General features: G+C 44.1%; 1 protein-coding gene and 1 pseudogene across 1 annotated transcript in view; both read right to left on the bottom strand.

The window, feature by feature from the left end:
- Nucleotides 1–17,432, bottom strand: part of KIAA0319 (KIAA0319 ortholog) — a 70,776-nt gene extending 53,344 nt beyond the window's left edge. Inside the window, 4 exon segments of the mRNA XM_030314729.2 lie at nt 362–411; nt 413–549; nt 634–731; nt 17,303–17,432. Coding sequence (XP_030170589.1) covers nt 362–411; nt 413–549; nt 634–642 — 196 coding nt within the window. The 5' untranslated portion in view covers nt 643–731; nt 17,303–17,432.
- On the bottom strand, nt 9,270–9,701 carry LOC115514722 (annotated as a pseudogene).
- Nucleotides 17,433–17,714: the final 282 nt, after the last annotated feature.

Genomic DNA, 17,714 nt, shown 5'->3' with positions numbered 1-17,714 from the left:
CGACCCCATTTTAGCCGGCTGGCTGTACCCTGGCGCTACCGCCTCTGGAGAGGCTTCCCGGCCCTTCTGAGAGGGCAGGCCAGGTGCCTCCCCTGCTCCCTCAGCTGCCTGTCACAGCACTTACCAGGTGATAGGAAAACCGTCCACCTCCCTGTCTGTCAGTCTCACTTCCTGCACTGTAGATCACAGAGGCAAAAGACAGCGTGTGTTCGTCTTTTCACGCCTGGTGTGTAAGCACCGTTTCTAGGACACACCCAACGATGCGCCTGGGGGGGAACGAGTAAACTTGAAAGCTGTCACGACACTCCTACAGCACGTTTTTGTACTTTTCTTCCGGCTGTACTAGAAGCAGTACTGTTACCTGTCCTGGGAGCAGCGGTGGGAGACACAGGTGGCTCAGATGGGGTGGACGCCGGGGACGACGCTAGTGGGAAGGCTCGGGCTGCTATGCTCCGCGCTCCACGGGGGGGCCAGAACCGGCCTCTTCTCTGTGGAGGCTGGGCTCAACTCCGGTCTGGCTGGAGGAGGATCACGGGAAGGCATTAGAACCTAGGAGATCAATTACAAAGACAAATTGCTATGAAAGAAAAAACAAAAATGGCTGCCCTCGTCAAGCAATACAACATCACTGACCTTTCTCATAAATTGGATTCAGTGGCATTGGAAAAACCATGTCTGATATCACACAACAGTAGAATTCTACACCATCTCTTTCAAATATGCTCTGATATCTATTAAAAATGAAATAAAAAAGAAAACTGTGGGTTGGACAATTATTGTAAGTGAACACGCACATCCAAAATCACTCAAGATGAAAAGAGAAAAAACTACAAAAAAACCCTCCACAGCCCCCGAACTATTCAACAAGGCAGTAACTGAAGACAATCAGAACATTCAAAGACCAGGCTTCTAGAGTAAATGATCTCTAGTCATACCATCTATGTGCATAAACTGTAACTTAAAGTTACAGTTAAAGTTAGCCAACCTAAAGTTTTTAAATTAAACATTATGTGCCCGAGGGGAAAGTCTCATAAAATGATATCAAAATTATCTTCTGAGCTTAAACTGCCAGTGACTATAGGGTCCAGGTAAGTAAAAGTCAGGCTAAGAACACAGGAGACCCAAGGGGGGAGGTGCAGGGAGAAATCCACAGAAAGAAAAGCTGTAAGACCAATATAAACCAGGGAGGGGGCCTCAGGTATTTACCGAAATCACAAACTGGTGTCTATTCTGCAGTTGAGGAAAGTAAGGACAGAGACATTTTGTGACCGGGCACCAGATAACTGACTTCACTGCTGATATTAACTAACTACTAGATACTTTAGTTCAATCAGTTCAGATATTATGAGGCAACTGGTAAACCCCTTCAACAACAAATTTCAGGAACCAAGGCTGAAAGAAGATGAAGCGTAAAATTTTAAACATATTGATCAGACCAAGACAAAATCAACTGACCAACATTTAAAAACTAGGTAGTGGGTTACAGGGAAGGAAAAAGTTCTCCCTCCTACTCTCCAACCTTTCTGCCTGATACCTCCACTCCCCATAACAAAAAGGCTGATTAACGGAGGAAAAACAAATTGAAGCCTGTGTGCCAGACGTACGCCCAGGTGCCCAAGAAAGAAAGGAGGTGCAAAGAAGGGAACAAAACAGGAGGTTTAATACATTTTAGGCAAAGAAACAATAGATTTGTGAACTGAAAGGACAAAGGGATTTGAACTTGGGGTAGAAGTAATGGTGAAGAAGTAATAACAAGGTATGTTTGTACAGGCTTCTCCAGCACAGTCTTCTCTCTCTAAATCCCCGTCTTTGGGGCTAAGGGTGCCCTCTCCCCTCCTGGCACAGGGAGGCTACCTTGCCCATGGCAGACTTCCGGCCTGCTTTCAGGGGACCACAGTGGGGGCGGTGTTCTTCTTGCACGGCACTTTCCCAGGTACCATCAATTCAAAATAATCAATATGCCAAAGTGCCATGTTGGATACTTTGAATCCCTACAGGGTCTAATTTTGAGATGCTCAGCTTGAAGTTTCAGGCATTGAGGTGTGGAAGGGAGTGCTGATATAGGAGGCTGGTCCTCACATCTGTGCTGACAGTAGTACGAAGTTCAGAATCCCTGCGACCAGAGCACCAGCACATGGCAGTGGGGCCTCCTACAAAGTCACTACCAAGTTGAAATAAAGAATGGAGTCTACAGACAGTGGTTGGAAACATTAAGGCACCTGTCAAAGGCTTCCCAGTAACCAGGGGCTGGCTGAGGGGGATTACAACTCCTCCTCTCCCTCCTGTCTACACAATCAGCTTTCCCTCCATGCTGCCTCTCTGGGCTGTTGGAGCAAGCCGGTTTTTTGCTTTCACTCCCTGGCTCCCTCTCCATGACCTTCACAGAGAACTCCTGGCTAAGTTACTGGTACTCAGGTTCTCTCTGACACACCCCACCCAAAGAAAATGGATCCTCCAGGGAAACAACGGACACCCCCACGCCCCCATTACAGCCTAGCCTGGACAACGGGATCCTTGAATGGCTCTTGTTTCTTTTTTTCTACCCTTAACTACTTTGAAACAACTTCTTTTAGGTGCATCTGTCTGGTCTTGCCCACTTGAAAACAAAACTGCAGAAAATGTCATTTATCCTCTACGAATTTAATCTTCGCTTGTTTCGAATTTCTTGAATTTGTCCTATTCGGTCGCACTACTTGGTGAATAATGCTTCTATATACATTTGTGCACAAGTCTTTGCATGTACAAGTGTTTTGCTTCTCTTGGGTAATTACTTAGCAGTTCAAAGGGGGTTTGGGTCCTAAGGTTTGTAAGGCTCTGTTTATCTTTCTGAGGAACTGCTGGACTGTTTTAGAGTGCCTGTGCCATTTGACGTTCCTACCAGCAATGCCTGAGGGTTCTCATCTCTGTGTGTCCTTACTGACACTTGTTCCCTTTTTGTCTTATTCTAGCCACACTGGGTAAGTGGTATCCCAGTGTGGCTTTCATTTGCATTTCCCTAAAGATCAATGGTCCTAAATTATTTAAACAAGGAGACCTTTTGACTGAAGATAGAGATGTTGGAGGTGGGGGGCCAGTTATGACAGGGTACCTTGAAAAACACCGAAAACAAAGGTAAGGTTGTTACACAGATTTCAGTCCCCTCCTTCTCCAAGGGTAAGAGTTTCTACTGACTTGGAATCATTCTCTTCCTGGTTCAGAGGAAGAGACACTTAACAAATGGAGATTTCCCTTATAAATGTAAATTTCCCTTACAAAAGGGACTACAGATAAATTCTACTGTTTTTAGAGCTTCTCTCCTTAGTGCTTTCTCTCAAAAATAATCAGTTCAAATAATCCTTATACCAAAGAGACATATTTGGGGTCACATATTCTGATACCCTTCAATCTATTTTGAGTTAATTTATGTAGCTTAAGGTAGGGGTCTAAATTTCGTTTTCATATGGGAGTATCCTGTTGTCCCAGTACCATTTGTTGACAAGACTATTCTTTTCCCCATGGAAAAAGAATTCTTTTCTTGGCGCCTGTATTAAATACAATTGTACTATTTATAATACGTTCTTGGTGAGGGAAGAAATCTTTGGTTTTGTCATTAATTCCAAACTTTGTACTTCGGCAGAATAAAATTATTTATGTCTTATGCTGCAGAAATAATGTTTATCAACACTAATTCAAGGATTATCTATGACTCAGTTCAGTTCAAAAACACATAATGTGACAGTAGGGCAAAATCTGTATTTCAGTGGAAAATAAAACACTGTCTAAAGGATCTCTTGGTTATCTAATTCTAGTCTTTCTTGTATTTCAGCTATTTGACAACTCTATCAGTTGGAGGTGACTTATAACAATGCAAAATAACTTATTTATAGACAGATGTTCCCCTATAGGAACCAGTCTGGCCTCCAGTTGCACATTTATTTCAATGTTCTTCACGTATGTTCTTCAGATTCTCTTGTAAAACAATACAACATTGATTAATGACTAGGATAAAAGCTAATGCATGTTCATTTTATATCTGTATAATTCATGACTGTACCTTTCTTTCATAATTATCTTTTAACATAACCAACTTCAAAGAACTAATGAGCCACGTTTAATACACACTTCCATCCATAGAAGCTATAAAATCAAAGACTTAGCAACATAAAAGAAAGTAAACTGTGTTAATATTTAGTGATAGAAGAACATGGTTAATCTTTGGTAATTTCAGATTATTTTTCAATTGGAAGCTTTTAACATTTTAAGACAATTACAAGTTTAGAAAAATCTAGAAACTTTGAAAAGTAATAGCAGGCAATGCAGTCACTTGCACTAAGCCCCACATCAGCAAAACAAGACTTAATACCTAACCTAACTGCAGTTACAACCCTCCCAGGAATGTAGTCTTAACCCATCAGTCTGGAATGTTCTGGTCAACACCAATAGGTAAGCTGCCTGTCCACCACTGGTAAGTTACCTTAGCGTGTAACAACCCATTCTTTTCCCCCTTCTACCTCCAAAAGCCTTCCTTCTTTTTTTTTTTTTTTTTTTTTTGAACGTTTATTTATTTTTGCGACAGAGAGAGACAGAGCATGAACGGGGGAGGGGCAGAGAGAGAGGGAGACACAGAATCGGAAACAGGCTCCAGGCTCTGAGCCACCAGCCCAGAGCCCGACGTGGGGCTCGAACTCACGGACCGCGAGATCGTGACCTGGCTGAAATCAGACGCTTAACCGACTGCGCCACCCAGGCGCCCCAAAGCCTTCCTTCTTGTACAGCTCCTCAGAGCTCCTTTCTATTGCCGGATAGGGTGCTGCCCGATTCATGAATCGTTCGATAAGGTCAGTTAGATCTCAGAAACTTCCTCAGTTGAATTGTTGTAATTTAGCAGATTTGGCCCAGGAACGGAGGGCTCTGAACTGCACTTCTGAAGGCGTTCAGGGACGACGAGAAACACAGGCGTGGCACCCGTGAACCCCTTTCTGAGTTGTCTTTCTTGCCTTTCCCGAGGGCCCTGCATAAGTTCCTCCCGGTTCTGGGCTCTGCCCTCCTCGCCCTGAGCTCCCGATCTCACGTGCTTTTTCCAAAGTTCCCCGTTTGTCTGAAATCACTCGCTCCACATGGGGGAACTGCCAGCAGTGTGGACACAATCCCCCAGGTGACTGGAAACCCCGGTCCTCGGCTCTGTCCCCACAGTCCACGTCGGGCGCTGCCGCTGGCAGCTGGAGCCCCCGTTTGTTGGGGTCCTGCTGAGTCAACCCCTTCCCCGGCCCAGACTCCACGCTGGGAAACGTTGGAGGTGCGCACAGGACTTCTCTCGGCCAGGACACGGTAACAGCACTCGGTGACTGCACGTTATTCGGGGGCACAGGCTTGCTTGTCGTGTCAGATGAAGGCTGGCGGAAAGACAAGGGCTCTCTGCATTCTGAAGAGTTAGGCACGTGCCCTCTGGCGCACCTGCTTATTTTGCGTCTAAAGGATGGCGGTCCCGGGAGCTAAAGCCGTCTCTACAAACGGCAACATCTTACTGAAACCACCTAGAATCGCAGTGGCTGTTACGAGGAACGTTCCAGTTAGAGAAGATCGCTTAAGAAGTGCACTTGGCAGCAAGGATTCCCAAATGAAGCAAACAGGCTGGGATACGTTTTTTAATCGGCAGGCAGAAGCCTCCACAAAGCTTCAAAGTTCCCAAATAGCTTCATTCAAAGATTCACTGTGAAAGCTTATTACAAAATTAAGAAAGTAATTGTTACTGCTTCCCTCTACCCTCCTTTAAATCCTCTTGCTAGTAGTCTTATGTCTGCATTGCCTTTACAGGATTGTAAACAAAAGTCAGCCAAGTTAATGATCTTACAGACACCTTGATCGGCCAAACTGCCAAAGGTGAATACAAAAATCAGGGACATAAAAGGTACCTACAACAAAGACTGTAAGACTGACGGATGTGACCGCCCACAGCTCCCCTCCACCCTCCTTGGTCCGATACCCATTCCGGGGACCCTCTGTCCGGACTGCCTTTCCATTTGAAGAGACAGTCAACTTTCAAACTAACACCACCAATGTCACAGCATCCTCTCCCGGTATCTTCCTCTCCTAGTTCAAAGGCTGATCTAGACATCATAGTTAAAGAATTTCCTAAATCCAAGGAAGATCCTCAAAAGTTTTTAATACACAGATAACCTCCTGAGATTAATGGATTAATAAAAAGGCAGAAAACAGGATAGGAGGCCACCGTTCATGATCATAGCTGAGGACTCAGAAAAGACTTAGAACCAAGCCTGTAAATGGTCGGCCAACTTGATGGCCTTACAGACACCCCCATATTTACCTCCCAAGGAAGGCCTCTGCTTGGGTCCTTCCCAGTGTTGACAAGACTATGAAGGATTTTCGGGTGAACTGCTATGAGTCCCTTAAAACAGCCAAAGGGAAACTAAAATTAAAATTAATTTTTAAAAAACCTTGCCAAATTTTGGTAAATCCCCCAGCTACACTCTCCACTTTAAACTCCACTCAGGACCTACAGGTGGGATCCTAGAAAAACAAGGACCCGGCTAACGGTAAGATTTGTACCACAGTCAGCTCCCCCAGATCTCTGCCTGTGGTGCCCCAGAGAAAAATCAAAATAAACTATCTTTTGCACTGTCTCTGGGAATGCCTCTTCAGTCCAAGGGGTCATCCAATACTCCCAGAAATATTTGTTTGTCCTGACCAAAAACTTCCTGGAGGAACTAACATTCCTTCCCTGTCCCTCTGAGAATCAAATGTTCTATAAACTTCAGTGAGGGAATTATAGAAAAACAAAAAGGGTAATGAAAAATCAAATATTGGTAGAAAAAGTTTTAGCTGTCTGAGCAGATAAACTTAACTTATTCCAACAGATTTTTCATTGGCCTAAATTTTAAATAGCCTTTCCCCCTTCTGATCTTTTACGGTAAATGAGTTTACATTATGATATATCTCAGGACTATTTTTAATTTACTTATTTACTTATTTACATACTTACTGATTTATTTATAGGCTCCCTACCCAGTGTGGGGCTTGAACTCACTACCCTGAGATCAGGAGTCATCTGCTCTATTGACTGAGCCAGCAGGTGCCCCATCATGGCTAAAGTTTTAAAACAAACATATGAAGTCTCTGTTTGCATCTGTCTCAGTGTTCATGTAGTGTCATAGATGTGTGTTATTTTCTACCTCTGGATGGCAATATCAAAATTTATTTGTAATAGAGTTCTATTTAATTGGCTTAAACATATAAACACTTATATAAACTAAATTCTCAAAATGTAATAGAAAATAACCCAAATGCTTTTCAGGTTCATGTGATCTAAGTATTGTGTGATATAAAAGCTAGTTTACGTTTGCCGGTTGATTGAAAATAGGCATGTCTCCAGAGTTAACAGCATTGTAATTCCTTCTGGGTTTAGTAATCAGCTAAGTCTGTGATGTCTTTGTTACAAACTCTGTCACCTAGAAAAATAACCCAGGATGATGACCGAAGTTGTCTAACATCTAATGAAGTGTTTGTAGTTAATCTAAACATAGTTGTTAACAATAAGTAAATTAAATGGATGTAAGTAAGATACAAAGGTTTTAGGTACATTTCTGAAACAGTGTCTCCAAATTTTTTTGTAACCTAAAACCTTAAAGTTTCACTAAGTTAAATTTGACTATACAGATCATTTCCTAATAAGATAAAAACACTGAAACATTAATTATTACATACAGGTTTATGCACTTTTTCTTCCTTTTGTGGAGGATTAAAGCTATTTTAGTCTAGTACTAAACACGTTTTATCCCACACTGAGAAATTTTCCGTGAAAAACCACGTTTCTAGAAATTATAAAGCAAAGATGCTAATGTAAAAGATAGTTCATTATTGCATATTTCTTAATTTTCATGAAAAATTAAAAGAGGTTAAGGGTTAAAAATCTAATATATGTGATTAAAACTACCGGAAATAATAGGGAAAGGAGTTTTAGGTGTGATCAGGACTAAGATTGGAATGAATTTAATTAATGAGTTTTACTTTCATAACTAAAATTAGTACAAAACTAGAATTCGGTTTTCTCTTTGTTAAAAGGACCAAGTTTTCGTGGACAACTGGCCTGCTCTTGTTAAGAGATTATGGAAGGTTTTTCTTTACCTTTTTCAGTCATCTGCCCAGAAGAAAGAAAGATTTTGTGTCTTGTCAAAGCAATTTCCTGTGGTTCATGATCAGGTCTTTTGTTACCTAAGAAAGCTATATCTTCTCTATTAAAAGAGCTAAGTTTAGGGGCTCCTGGGTGAGTCAGTCCGTTAAGCGCCAACTTCGGCTCAGGTCCTATCTCACAATTCCGTGGGTCCGAGCCCTGCATCGGGCTCTGTGCTGACAGCTCAGCCTGAAGCCTGCTTTGGATTCTGTGTCTCCCGCTGTCTCTGCCCCTCCCCCGCTCACACTCTGTGTGTGTCTCTTTCAAAAACAAATAAACCTTAAAATAATTTTTTTTTAAAGGCTAAGTTTTTTTTTAAGTTTCTATATTTGCCTATGAAACCTTTAGTTGTTACTATGGTAATTGGATAACTAAGTATTACTTCATTTAGTATTTGACTAAGTGTTCTAAAACCTTTTGATATTTTTTGACAACCTTCCAAAAATCAAATTCTAAATGAAGTCCTTTTGACCTCAAATTAACATTGGGATTTTTCCTGAGCATCCTTAGAAAAATCACCCCAAAAAGTATTCTCCCTCCTTATACAAGAGAGCTGTTAAACTAATTAGGCTTATTTGATATATTAAATTACAAGTAGTGTCAAATAGGAAGTAATACTAAGCTTTCTTTATTATATTTATACAAGTGTTCTGGAAATTTTATGAAATCCCGAAGTCTGATATATTTTTTTTTGGTTTTGTTGTTTTAGAGAAAGAGAGAGTGAGCAGAGTACAGGGGCAGAGGGAGAGAAAGAGAGAGAATCCTAAGCAGACTCCACACTCAGTGCAGAGTCCAACTCGGGGCTCGATCCCCCAACCCTGGGATCAAGAATCAGACGCTCATCCAACTGAGCCACCCAGGTACCCCCAGTCTGATGTATCTTGGTATAATGTTATCAGTCATAAATTAGCTATTATCTTAAAATGTCACAGAAGAAAACAAATTTCCTTGTCAATTCCATTATAAGGAACTCAATCAGATCTCTTAACAATTACTATTTAAAAAGGCTTTTCTAAGTTATTTATGACAACTATCGTTCTATTCTGATACTTTTGTTTTTCTAGTTAGACAGTGATTTTATTGCTCGAGTACAAAGACAGATTTATACAACCAGGGCAGAGGCTGAGGCTAACTCGTATTTCTAACTAGGGGAGAGGACTCTTTTGGTCTTATAATACTGAAGCAACAAGTGACTACAGCTCTCGATCAGAATCGGTCATAACTTAGCATCCTTATCCTTTCTCTTCCTCTCAAGATGCTTTCAAACAGCAACAGCTTTCTTAATCAAATGATGGAGATCCTCAAGAAGATCAGGAGCAAGTCCTTTAAGAATTCTCAAGATTTTATTGTCAGAAAACGTACTCGAGTCTCTCTGGGTCACACCTACTTGTGAGGGAGTCAGGCCCTACTTGCCCACTTTGTGGAGCTGCTCCTTCATGGAGTCAGATGTCAACTTCAACCAGGCAGGGGCGCCGCAGTGGTAAGGCAGTAGGGACTGGGACACGCCCTTCCCAGGAGTGAGGACGCGACCCATGATGGTGGCGGTGAGGCAGCGAAAAAGTGATCTTTTGCAAAGGTGTTCCTGCCAAAGTATTTCATCTTGAAGCAGAGTCAAGGACTTTGGACAAGCAGAGGTTTCCAACAACCAAAGTTAAAACACTGGAAAGCAGAACTGGTAAGAATTTCCAGAACTGATGGAAAAACCGGATTCAAGCAGAACAAGAATTAATTACATGGAACTGAATGAGCTGAGGAGGATGATTATGATTTTTAGGACTTCTTGTTTGAAACAGTGCTATCTTTCCAGAATCAAAGAAACCTGTTCTCTGAAGCTACCTATGTGTCTCTTCACCTACAGAATATATACGGTTTTGTGACTGGTACATTCCATTTGACTGATGACAGACCCCAGTGAAAGAGTCACCTTTTTAAGCCAAGTGGCTTGCCCAGTGATCTTATGTGAGTTTCAGCACAGACCCCTCCTTGTTCAGCTAAAAGATAATCCAGGCCTCTCCTATTATCACGCATTAACTTTGGCCACAAAGTCCAGCCATTTTTGCCAGGCAGGCATTGTTTCCAGCAGCAGACTCTGGAGCGTGTTCAAGGGATGTTCTGGGTCATAGCCCCATCTGCACTTTTTCCGGCCAAGGAAACAGTGATCTACCAACAGAAGTTAATTCTGAACTCTGAATGCCTTCCTGGTCAGCCTTTTTATGTCGATGATACAAACTCAGGGACGTTGAGCCATGAGGTGTCTCAGTCTGTTTGTGAATAGTCAGGGGCAACGGGAGATATCCTAAGGGGTGTTGTTTGCCAACCAACCAAGCATTCATGGGCCTAAGGAGAGTGAAAACCACTCCAGACAAAGACAAACTGTGAGGGCACAGACCATTCCTGCTGAGGCGGTTCTGTGAACAGACTCATTCACCGGGATTGTTACCTTTCCCTGTTCAAGCCAGCGGTCAGCCTGGGTTTCAGTGCCTTCAGCCTGAAAGAAAACGTTCTAAGGGTGAGGTTACCCCCGTTAGCAGTGGCCGGGGACACACACATGATGGCGTTATTTTCTGGACCAGGGTCAGAGTACAGGACAGAAAGACAGGAAGAGAGGGTTTCGTTTTGAAGTATGAAATATCGATCTGGCCTCTTGGGAGGAAGCAGTCTACCTCGCGTCCACCGCTTCTCTTCCTCGTCAAGTCGGTTCAGAGGCTTCAGAGTCTGTACAAAACCAGATGTCAGGCGCGGCCTTCTTCAGCTGTGACACACGTATCCAAAGCGCAAGACCCTGAACTTCAGTGAGGACGACCTGGTACAGGACCTTTACAGGAGATTCAAGGGTGGTCTTTGTTCTCAGTGGTCCCAAATCAAGGTGGGAGAAAACTGGAAATGGCAGTTTGGTGAGTCCTAGCCAGATATTTGAGGAAACTAGAAGAATTCAGGATCAAATCAGATTTACAGGTACATAACAAAACCTCAGAGACAATTAACAGGACTACAGTCTAATGTCTACACAAGTGCAAACATAATTTTTCTCTCTACAATCACCCCCATTTCTTTATCAAAGATAATAGAAAAACTAATTTGTTTGCATTAAACATGACCTAATTATCTACCTAAGTGCAGCACGAGCAGTGATTGGACATAAAAGTTCTTTTAAAAATTGTTTTGTTGAGGGGCTCCTACGTGGCTCAGTCGGTTAAGCGTCCGACTTCAGCTAAAGTTATGATGTCACGGTTCGTGAGTTCAAGCCCTGCGTCGGGCTCTGTGCTGACAGCTCGGAGCCTGGAGCCTGCTTCGGATTCTGTGCCCCCTCTCTCTCTGTGCCCCTCCCCCATTCACACTGTGTGTGTGTGTGTGTGTGTGTGTGTGTGCGTGCGCGCGTGTCTCAAAAATAAACGTTAAAAAAAAAATTTTTTTTAAGTATTGTTTTGTTGATACCTTTGAAACAAGGTGCCAGATGGATGTTCTTTTCACCAAGGGGCTTTACTGGATCCATAAAGTCAATTCTAGTTCTCTAAACCTATCTCGTCCTGAGTCTGTGCACATCTCTTTCAAATATGATAATGCAGTCAAAGCCTTGGGAACATAACCAGTGTTGTCAATTGCGTCCTGTTACAAGGAGAACAGACCTTATGCAAATTTCGTCCTTTTAACAGAGAGAAAACCAAATTCTAAGTTTGCACCAAGTTAGTTTTGATATTAAAATTTATTTAACTTGTTTAAACGTATTCCAATCTTAACCAGCCAGCCCTGTTCATGCATAAAATCCCTCTCAGAAATTCCTTTTCTACAAACCTTCGACAACTTTTTTCTCAACAAAAATGCATCTCCATTTCTCATACTGTCTTTTACTGAAAAGATACATCCTACTTTCTTTTCACACAGAGATGTTTCCTTTATTATTTCTAGTAGGTTTAAAAATATAGTAGCATGTTTAACCATAAGTACCCTAGTTTTTAGTAAAAATAAAGAATTAAACAATTATGAACTATTATGTTAACATTCTGTGGCTTAGCAAAATTTTTTAAATACTTTTTATTATTTCTAGAAATACATGCTTTCTCGTAGTAAAGTTTTCAGTGTGACAAAGGACGTTTACTAAGGGACCCATTTATCCTCCGCTCTTTTGCAGAAGGAAGCCTGGGTTTAGTAAATAGTGTGTTAGTATTTTATCTTATTTGGAAATGATCTGGATAATTAATGACTACCCATTACGTAATTTAACATAGCAAAACTTTAAAGTTTCAGGTTACCAAAAAGATCTGGGGAAACTTTCTAAAAATTTCACCTGCACACTTTTGTATCCTATTTACATCTATTTACTCGTTCTTAATTATGTTTAGACCACCAGCAGAAACTTCCTGAGACATTAGACAAAGTCAGACATCATCCCAAGCTATGTGTCATTTTTCCTTTTTTGAGAGAGAAAGGAAGCGTGCAAGTGGCAGAGAGGGGCAGAGGGAGGTGGGGGGGGGGGGGACAGGGAGAGGGAGAAAGGGAGAGAGAGAAGGAGAGAGGGAGAGACAGAAGGAGAGAGGGAGAGAGAGAGAAAGAGGTGGAGAGAGAGGGAGAGAGAGAAAAAGAGGGAGAGAGAGAAAAAGAGGGACAGAGAGAGAGGGAGGGAGGGGGAGGAGAGAGAGAGAGGGAGGGAGAGAGAATCTTAAGCAGGCTCCATGCTCAGCACAGAGCCTGATGAGGGCTTTGATCTCACAACCCTGAGATCATGAGTAGAGCTGAAATCAGGAGTTAGATGCTTAACCAACTGAGCCACCCAGGTGCCCTCCCCAACTATGTTTCTTGATGACAAATTCTATAAGCAATAACAAGGACTTATTTGATAATAAAACCAGGTAGAGTAAAAGTTGCATGTATCATATTCAATGCTGTTGGTAACTCCAAAGACACGACCATTTTAATTAAGCCAACAAACTTCAAATGGCTTTAATACTGAATATTAAATTTATATGAACACTTACTTGTTTAAGCCAATTAAGTGGAGTTCTTTCACAAATTAGTTTTGGCAACAGCATCGGGAGATAGAAAAATCCCACACATCTGTAACGTATACGTACGGATACGTGTAAACGTACAGAGAGGGGCATCTGGGTGGCTCAGCAGGTGGAGCGTCCAGCTCTTGATTTTGGCTCAGGTCACGATCTACCGGTTTGTGGGACTGGGCCCCTCATCGGCCTCTGTGATGAGCCTGCTTGGCATTCTCTCTCTCTCTCTCTCTCTCTCTCTCTCTCTCTCTCTGCCCCTCTGCTTGCACATGCACTCGCGCACTCTCTCTCTCAAAATAAATATACATTTAAAAAACACAAAAAGCAACAAACGACAAAACCACACAGGCAGACATAAAGACTTTATAGCTTCATTTTTAATTTACTTCCATGAATCAGGTACAACAATACAAAACTTACCAGTTATGAAAGAACAGTTAGAATAAATTATGGTTACCCTGCTCTAATGGTTAAACCTTTTTCGACTAATATTTGTGGAGAAGACACTTAAGATTTGTATTTTTCTTTGACAAGTAACCTATGGAAGCCATGGAGAAGTCTTTTTTTTTAAAGTCTCTCCCTCCCCTCTTTTGCTTCCTTCAGGTAAAAAGTACCTCTCTGAAGTTTGATTTCATGATCCCAGGGTCGTGGGATCAAGCCCTGAGCCGGGCTCCACACTGACACGGAGCCTGCTTGATATTCTCTGTCTCTCTCTCTGTCTGCCCCTCCCCTGCTCGCACAAACACACTCTCTCTCTCTTTCTAAAATAAAATTTAAAAGAGAGAGAGAGATGATCAAGAGTTCACCTTTATATCTCACAGGCACAGGGAAAGAATCTAAGTTCCTCCAAGAGGAACGTGGGTTCCTAAGGACAATACTTACAAGCCTTTTGAGATAAATACAGGAGGATTTGGGATTGGTAAAAAGGACAGGTTGCCTATGAATTGTGTCTGGGCTGTGTGTCTGGATTTGCAAAGATCTGTGAGATAAGGCGAATGGTTCGCTCTTCCTCAAAGACTTGGGTCTCCTCGCAGCCTAAATGAAAGCCATTGCAGCTTGAACCACCCATCCAACCACGTTATCCTTAGTTTGCTTTTTGTATCAGGGAGATTTCCAACAGGGAATCAAAAGATTTCTATGTTCTAGAGTTTTTTTTTTAATTTTTTTTTCTTAACATTTATTTTTGAAAGACAGAGAGAGACAGAGAGAGACAGAGTGCGAGCACGGGCAGGGGAGAGAGAGAGAGAGAGGGAGACACAGAATCCAAAGCAGGTTCTAGGCTCTGAGCTGAAAGCACAGAGCTCGGGATGTGGGGCTTGAACTCATGAACCATGAGATCATGACCTGAGCCAAAGTTGGAAGCTTAATCGACTGAGCCACCCAGGTGTCCCTATGTTCTAGATTTAAGAGTTGTCTGCCTTTGGAATGTTTCTAGTCAATTTTCCACGAAGGCTTCAGAATGTTTTCTTTCCCTTTGCCTACATTTAGCTTAAGGAAAAGACCTAAAAAAAATATCTATCAGGCTCTGAATATCAGTTTCCAATATGGCCCCCCCAAATTTTTTTTAATGCTTATTTATTTTGAGACAGCAAGAGAGAGCTCCTGCTCTCAAACAGGTGGGGAAGGGGCACAGAGAGAGGGAGACAGAGAAAATCCAGCGCAGGCTCCAAGCTCAGCATGGAGCCCAACAAAGGGCTTGATCCTAGGACCTCGAGATCATGACCTGAGCTGAAATTAGGAGTTGGATACTTAACCAACTGAGCCACCCAGATGCCCCTCCAATCTGGCCAACTTTCTAATCACAGAGTCATTAAATCCTTTCAAATATCTTGTCAGGTTTCAGACAGGACAAACGGTAAACATTTCTGGCAATACTAAACAACCCCATGGGCCTCAGAGGGTGTAAAAAAAAAAATACTATCTTCAAAAACTCTAGAGTCACTCCCAAAGATCAATGCCCAATGGCCTGGATTTAGAAAGAAAGGGACACTGTGAAGTTTATTCTCTTTCTCCACCAGGCACTACACTCAGAGATCCAGGAGAGCTGACTCTGGGAAGGATCGTCACCCTTAGCCGGTTTGTCCAGTTTTCCGGGGTCCCATCTGTAGATGTGGTACTTAGCACAATTTGGCAAGATTTGTCACTAATTTTTAATTTCCCTTGGTCATTTAAGGGAATAAGGTAGCACTTTACCAGAATGTAAGAGTTTTGTCAACTCTGGGAGAGTGTCCCCTATGGGGCCCTCCTTTAACAGGTGATATCAAGGTGTCTGTAGGGTCATTAACTTGGCTGACTTTTGTTTACAATCCTGTAAAGGCAATGCAGACATAAGACTACTAGCAAGAGGATTTAAAGGAGGGTAGAGGGAAGCAGTAACAATTACTTTCTTAATTTTGTAATAAGCTTTCACAGTGAATCTTTGAATGAAGCTATTTGGGAACTTTGAAGCTTTGTGGAGGCTTCTGCCTGCCGATTAAAAAACGTATCCCAGCCTGTTTGCTTCATTTGGGAATCCTTGCTGCCAAGTGCACTTCTTAAGCGATCTTCTCTAACTGGAACGTTCCTCGTAACAGCCACTGCGATTCTAGGTGGTTTCAGTAAGATGTTGCCGTTTGTAGAGACGGCTTTAGCTCCCGGGACCGCCATCCTTTAGACGCAAAATAAGCAGGTGCGCCAGAGGGCACGTGCCTAACTCTTCAGAATGCAGAGAGCCCTTGTCTTTCCGCCAGCCTTCATCTGACACGACAAGCAAGCCTGTGCCCCCGAATAACGTGCAGTCACCGAGTGCTGTTACCGTGTCCTGGCCGAGAGAAGTCCTGTGCGCACCTCCAACGTTTCCCAGCGTGGAGTCTGGGCCGGGGAAGGGGTTGACTCAGCAGGACCCCAACAAACGGGGGCTCCAGCTGCCAGCGGCAGCGCCCGACGTGGACTGTGGGGACAGAGCCGAGGACCGGGGTTTCCAGTCACCTGGGGGATTGTGTCCACACTGCTGGCAGTTCCCCCATGTGGAGCGAGTGATTTCAGACAAACGGGGAACTTTGGAAAAAGCACGTGAGATCGGGAGCTCAGGGCGAGGAGGGCAGAGCCCAGAACCGGGAGGAACTTATGCAGGGCCCTCGGGAAAGGCAAGAAAGACAACTCAGAAAGGGGTTCACGGGTGCCACGCCTGTGTTTCTCGTCGTCCCTGAACGCCTTCAGAAGTGCAGTTCAGAGCCCTCCGTTCCTGGGCCAAATCTGCTAAATTACAACAATTCAACTGAGGAAGTTTCTGAGATCTAACTGACCTTATCGAACGATTCATGAATCGGGCAGCACCCTATCCGGCAATAGAAAGGAGCTCCAAAGGGCTACAGAAAGAAAAAGGTTTTAAATGCAGGACAAAGAAATTATAAAGAACAAAAACAGGACTATTTCAGGCAAGATGGCCTCCCTTTGGGGAACAAAAGGGTCTCAAATGGATGACCTCACTGGTGCAGACGGGGGAATTCCAGAATGACCTCTTAAGATCAGTCCTGGGGAAGGGTGAACTGCAACTGGGTTAGACACTAGGTCCCAGTTTGGCAAAGTGGGCCTAGCCCAGGTGACTCCATCTGTGGTAACCACGGGCTCTGCTTGCGGGTCGGCTCCAGGGACGTCTGCTAAATCATCGTTCCCCTTAGACACTGGCAGAGGCACCCAGAGGGAGAAGCACTAAAGTCATCATTAGGTGGCTGACTGGTGAAGGCAGAAACACCATCTATTCTTATAGGTGCCTGGTCCTGACAGGACAGCAGAGGAAGGGGATGTTTTGTTAACCGGGAAGGCGCTGGGAGCCACCTCCCTTGCTGCTGCTGGAGGCGGGTGCCCTTAGGAGGCACCTTTTTGTCTTTTCTTTTTTTTTCTATTTTTTGAGAGAGAGAGACAGCGTGTGACTGGGGGCGGGGAAGAGACACTGAATCAGAAGCAGGCTCCAGGCTGCCCGCAAAGAGTGAGATCACAAACCGTGAGATCATGACCTGAGTCCAAGTCGGATGCTTAATCCACTGAGCCACCCAGGCGCCCCAGGAGGCACCTACTTGTGACGGTACAGCCTGTAGTGGCGCCTGGCGACCTCAGCACCCCGTCCCTCAACGACCCGCCCCCAAGCACCCCCACCCACCTGGTCTCCAGAGCTCTTGCTCGGTGGTTCCTGGGTGGGAGAAGTCTCCCTTCCCAACTCCTCTCCTGCAGGTGGAGTCCTCACGAAGGCGGGAAACAGCCTGCTCCGGGAAGAGTGTCTGGGGGCCGGGGTCCCTGTGGGCTCCCTCAGCGGCGGGCCCCCAGCCGCCTGGGCGACCCCCCCAGGGGCTCCTGCATCCTGGGGGACACGAAGGGGGTCAGGCCCGGGCTCCCCGCAGTCATCGTGTCCCGCTCTCTGCCCAGGAAGGGGGGTCCTTTCCGAGATCTTCGGGGGGGGTCCCTCCCCCCAGAGTCCCGACGCCGCGTCAGCAGTGTCTCCCCGCCGTGCAGCCGCCACCCGGGCCTCCGGACAAAGGTGAGCGGGGACCCGTCGGGGCCCGCCCTGCGGGGCT

Source organism: Lynx canadensis, chromosome B2, assembly GCF_007474595.2.
Source record: "Lynx canadensis isolate LIC74 chromosome B2, mLynCan4.pri.v2, whole genome shotgun sequence".
NCBI lineage: Eukaryota > Metazoa > Chordata > Mammalia > Carnivora > Felidae > Lynx > Lynx canadensis.
Note: the sequence above shows the minus strand (reverse complement) of the source record. Positions and strands in the feature narration are given on the sequence as shown.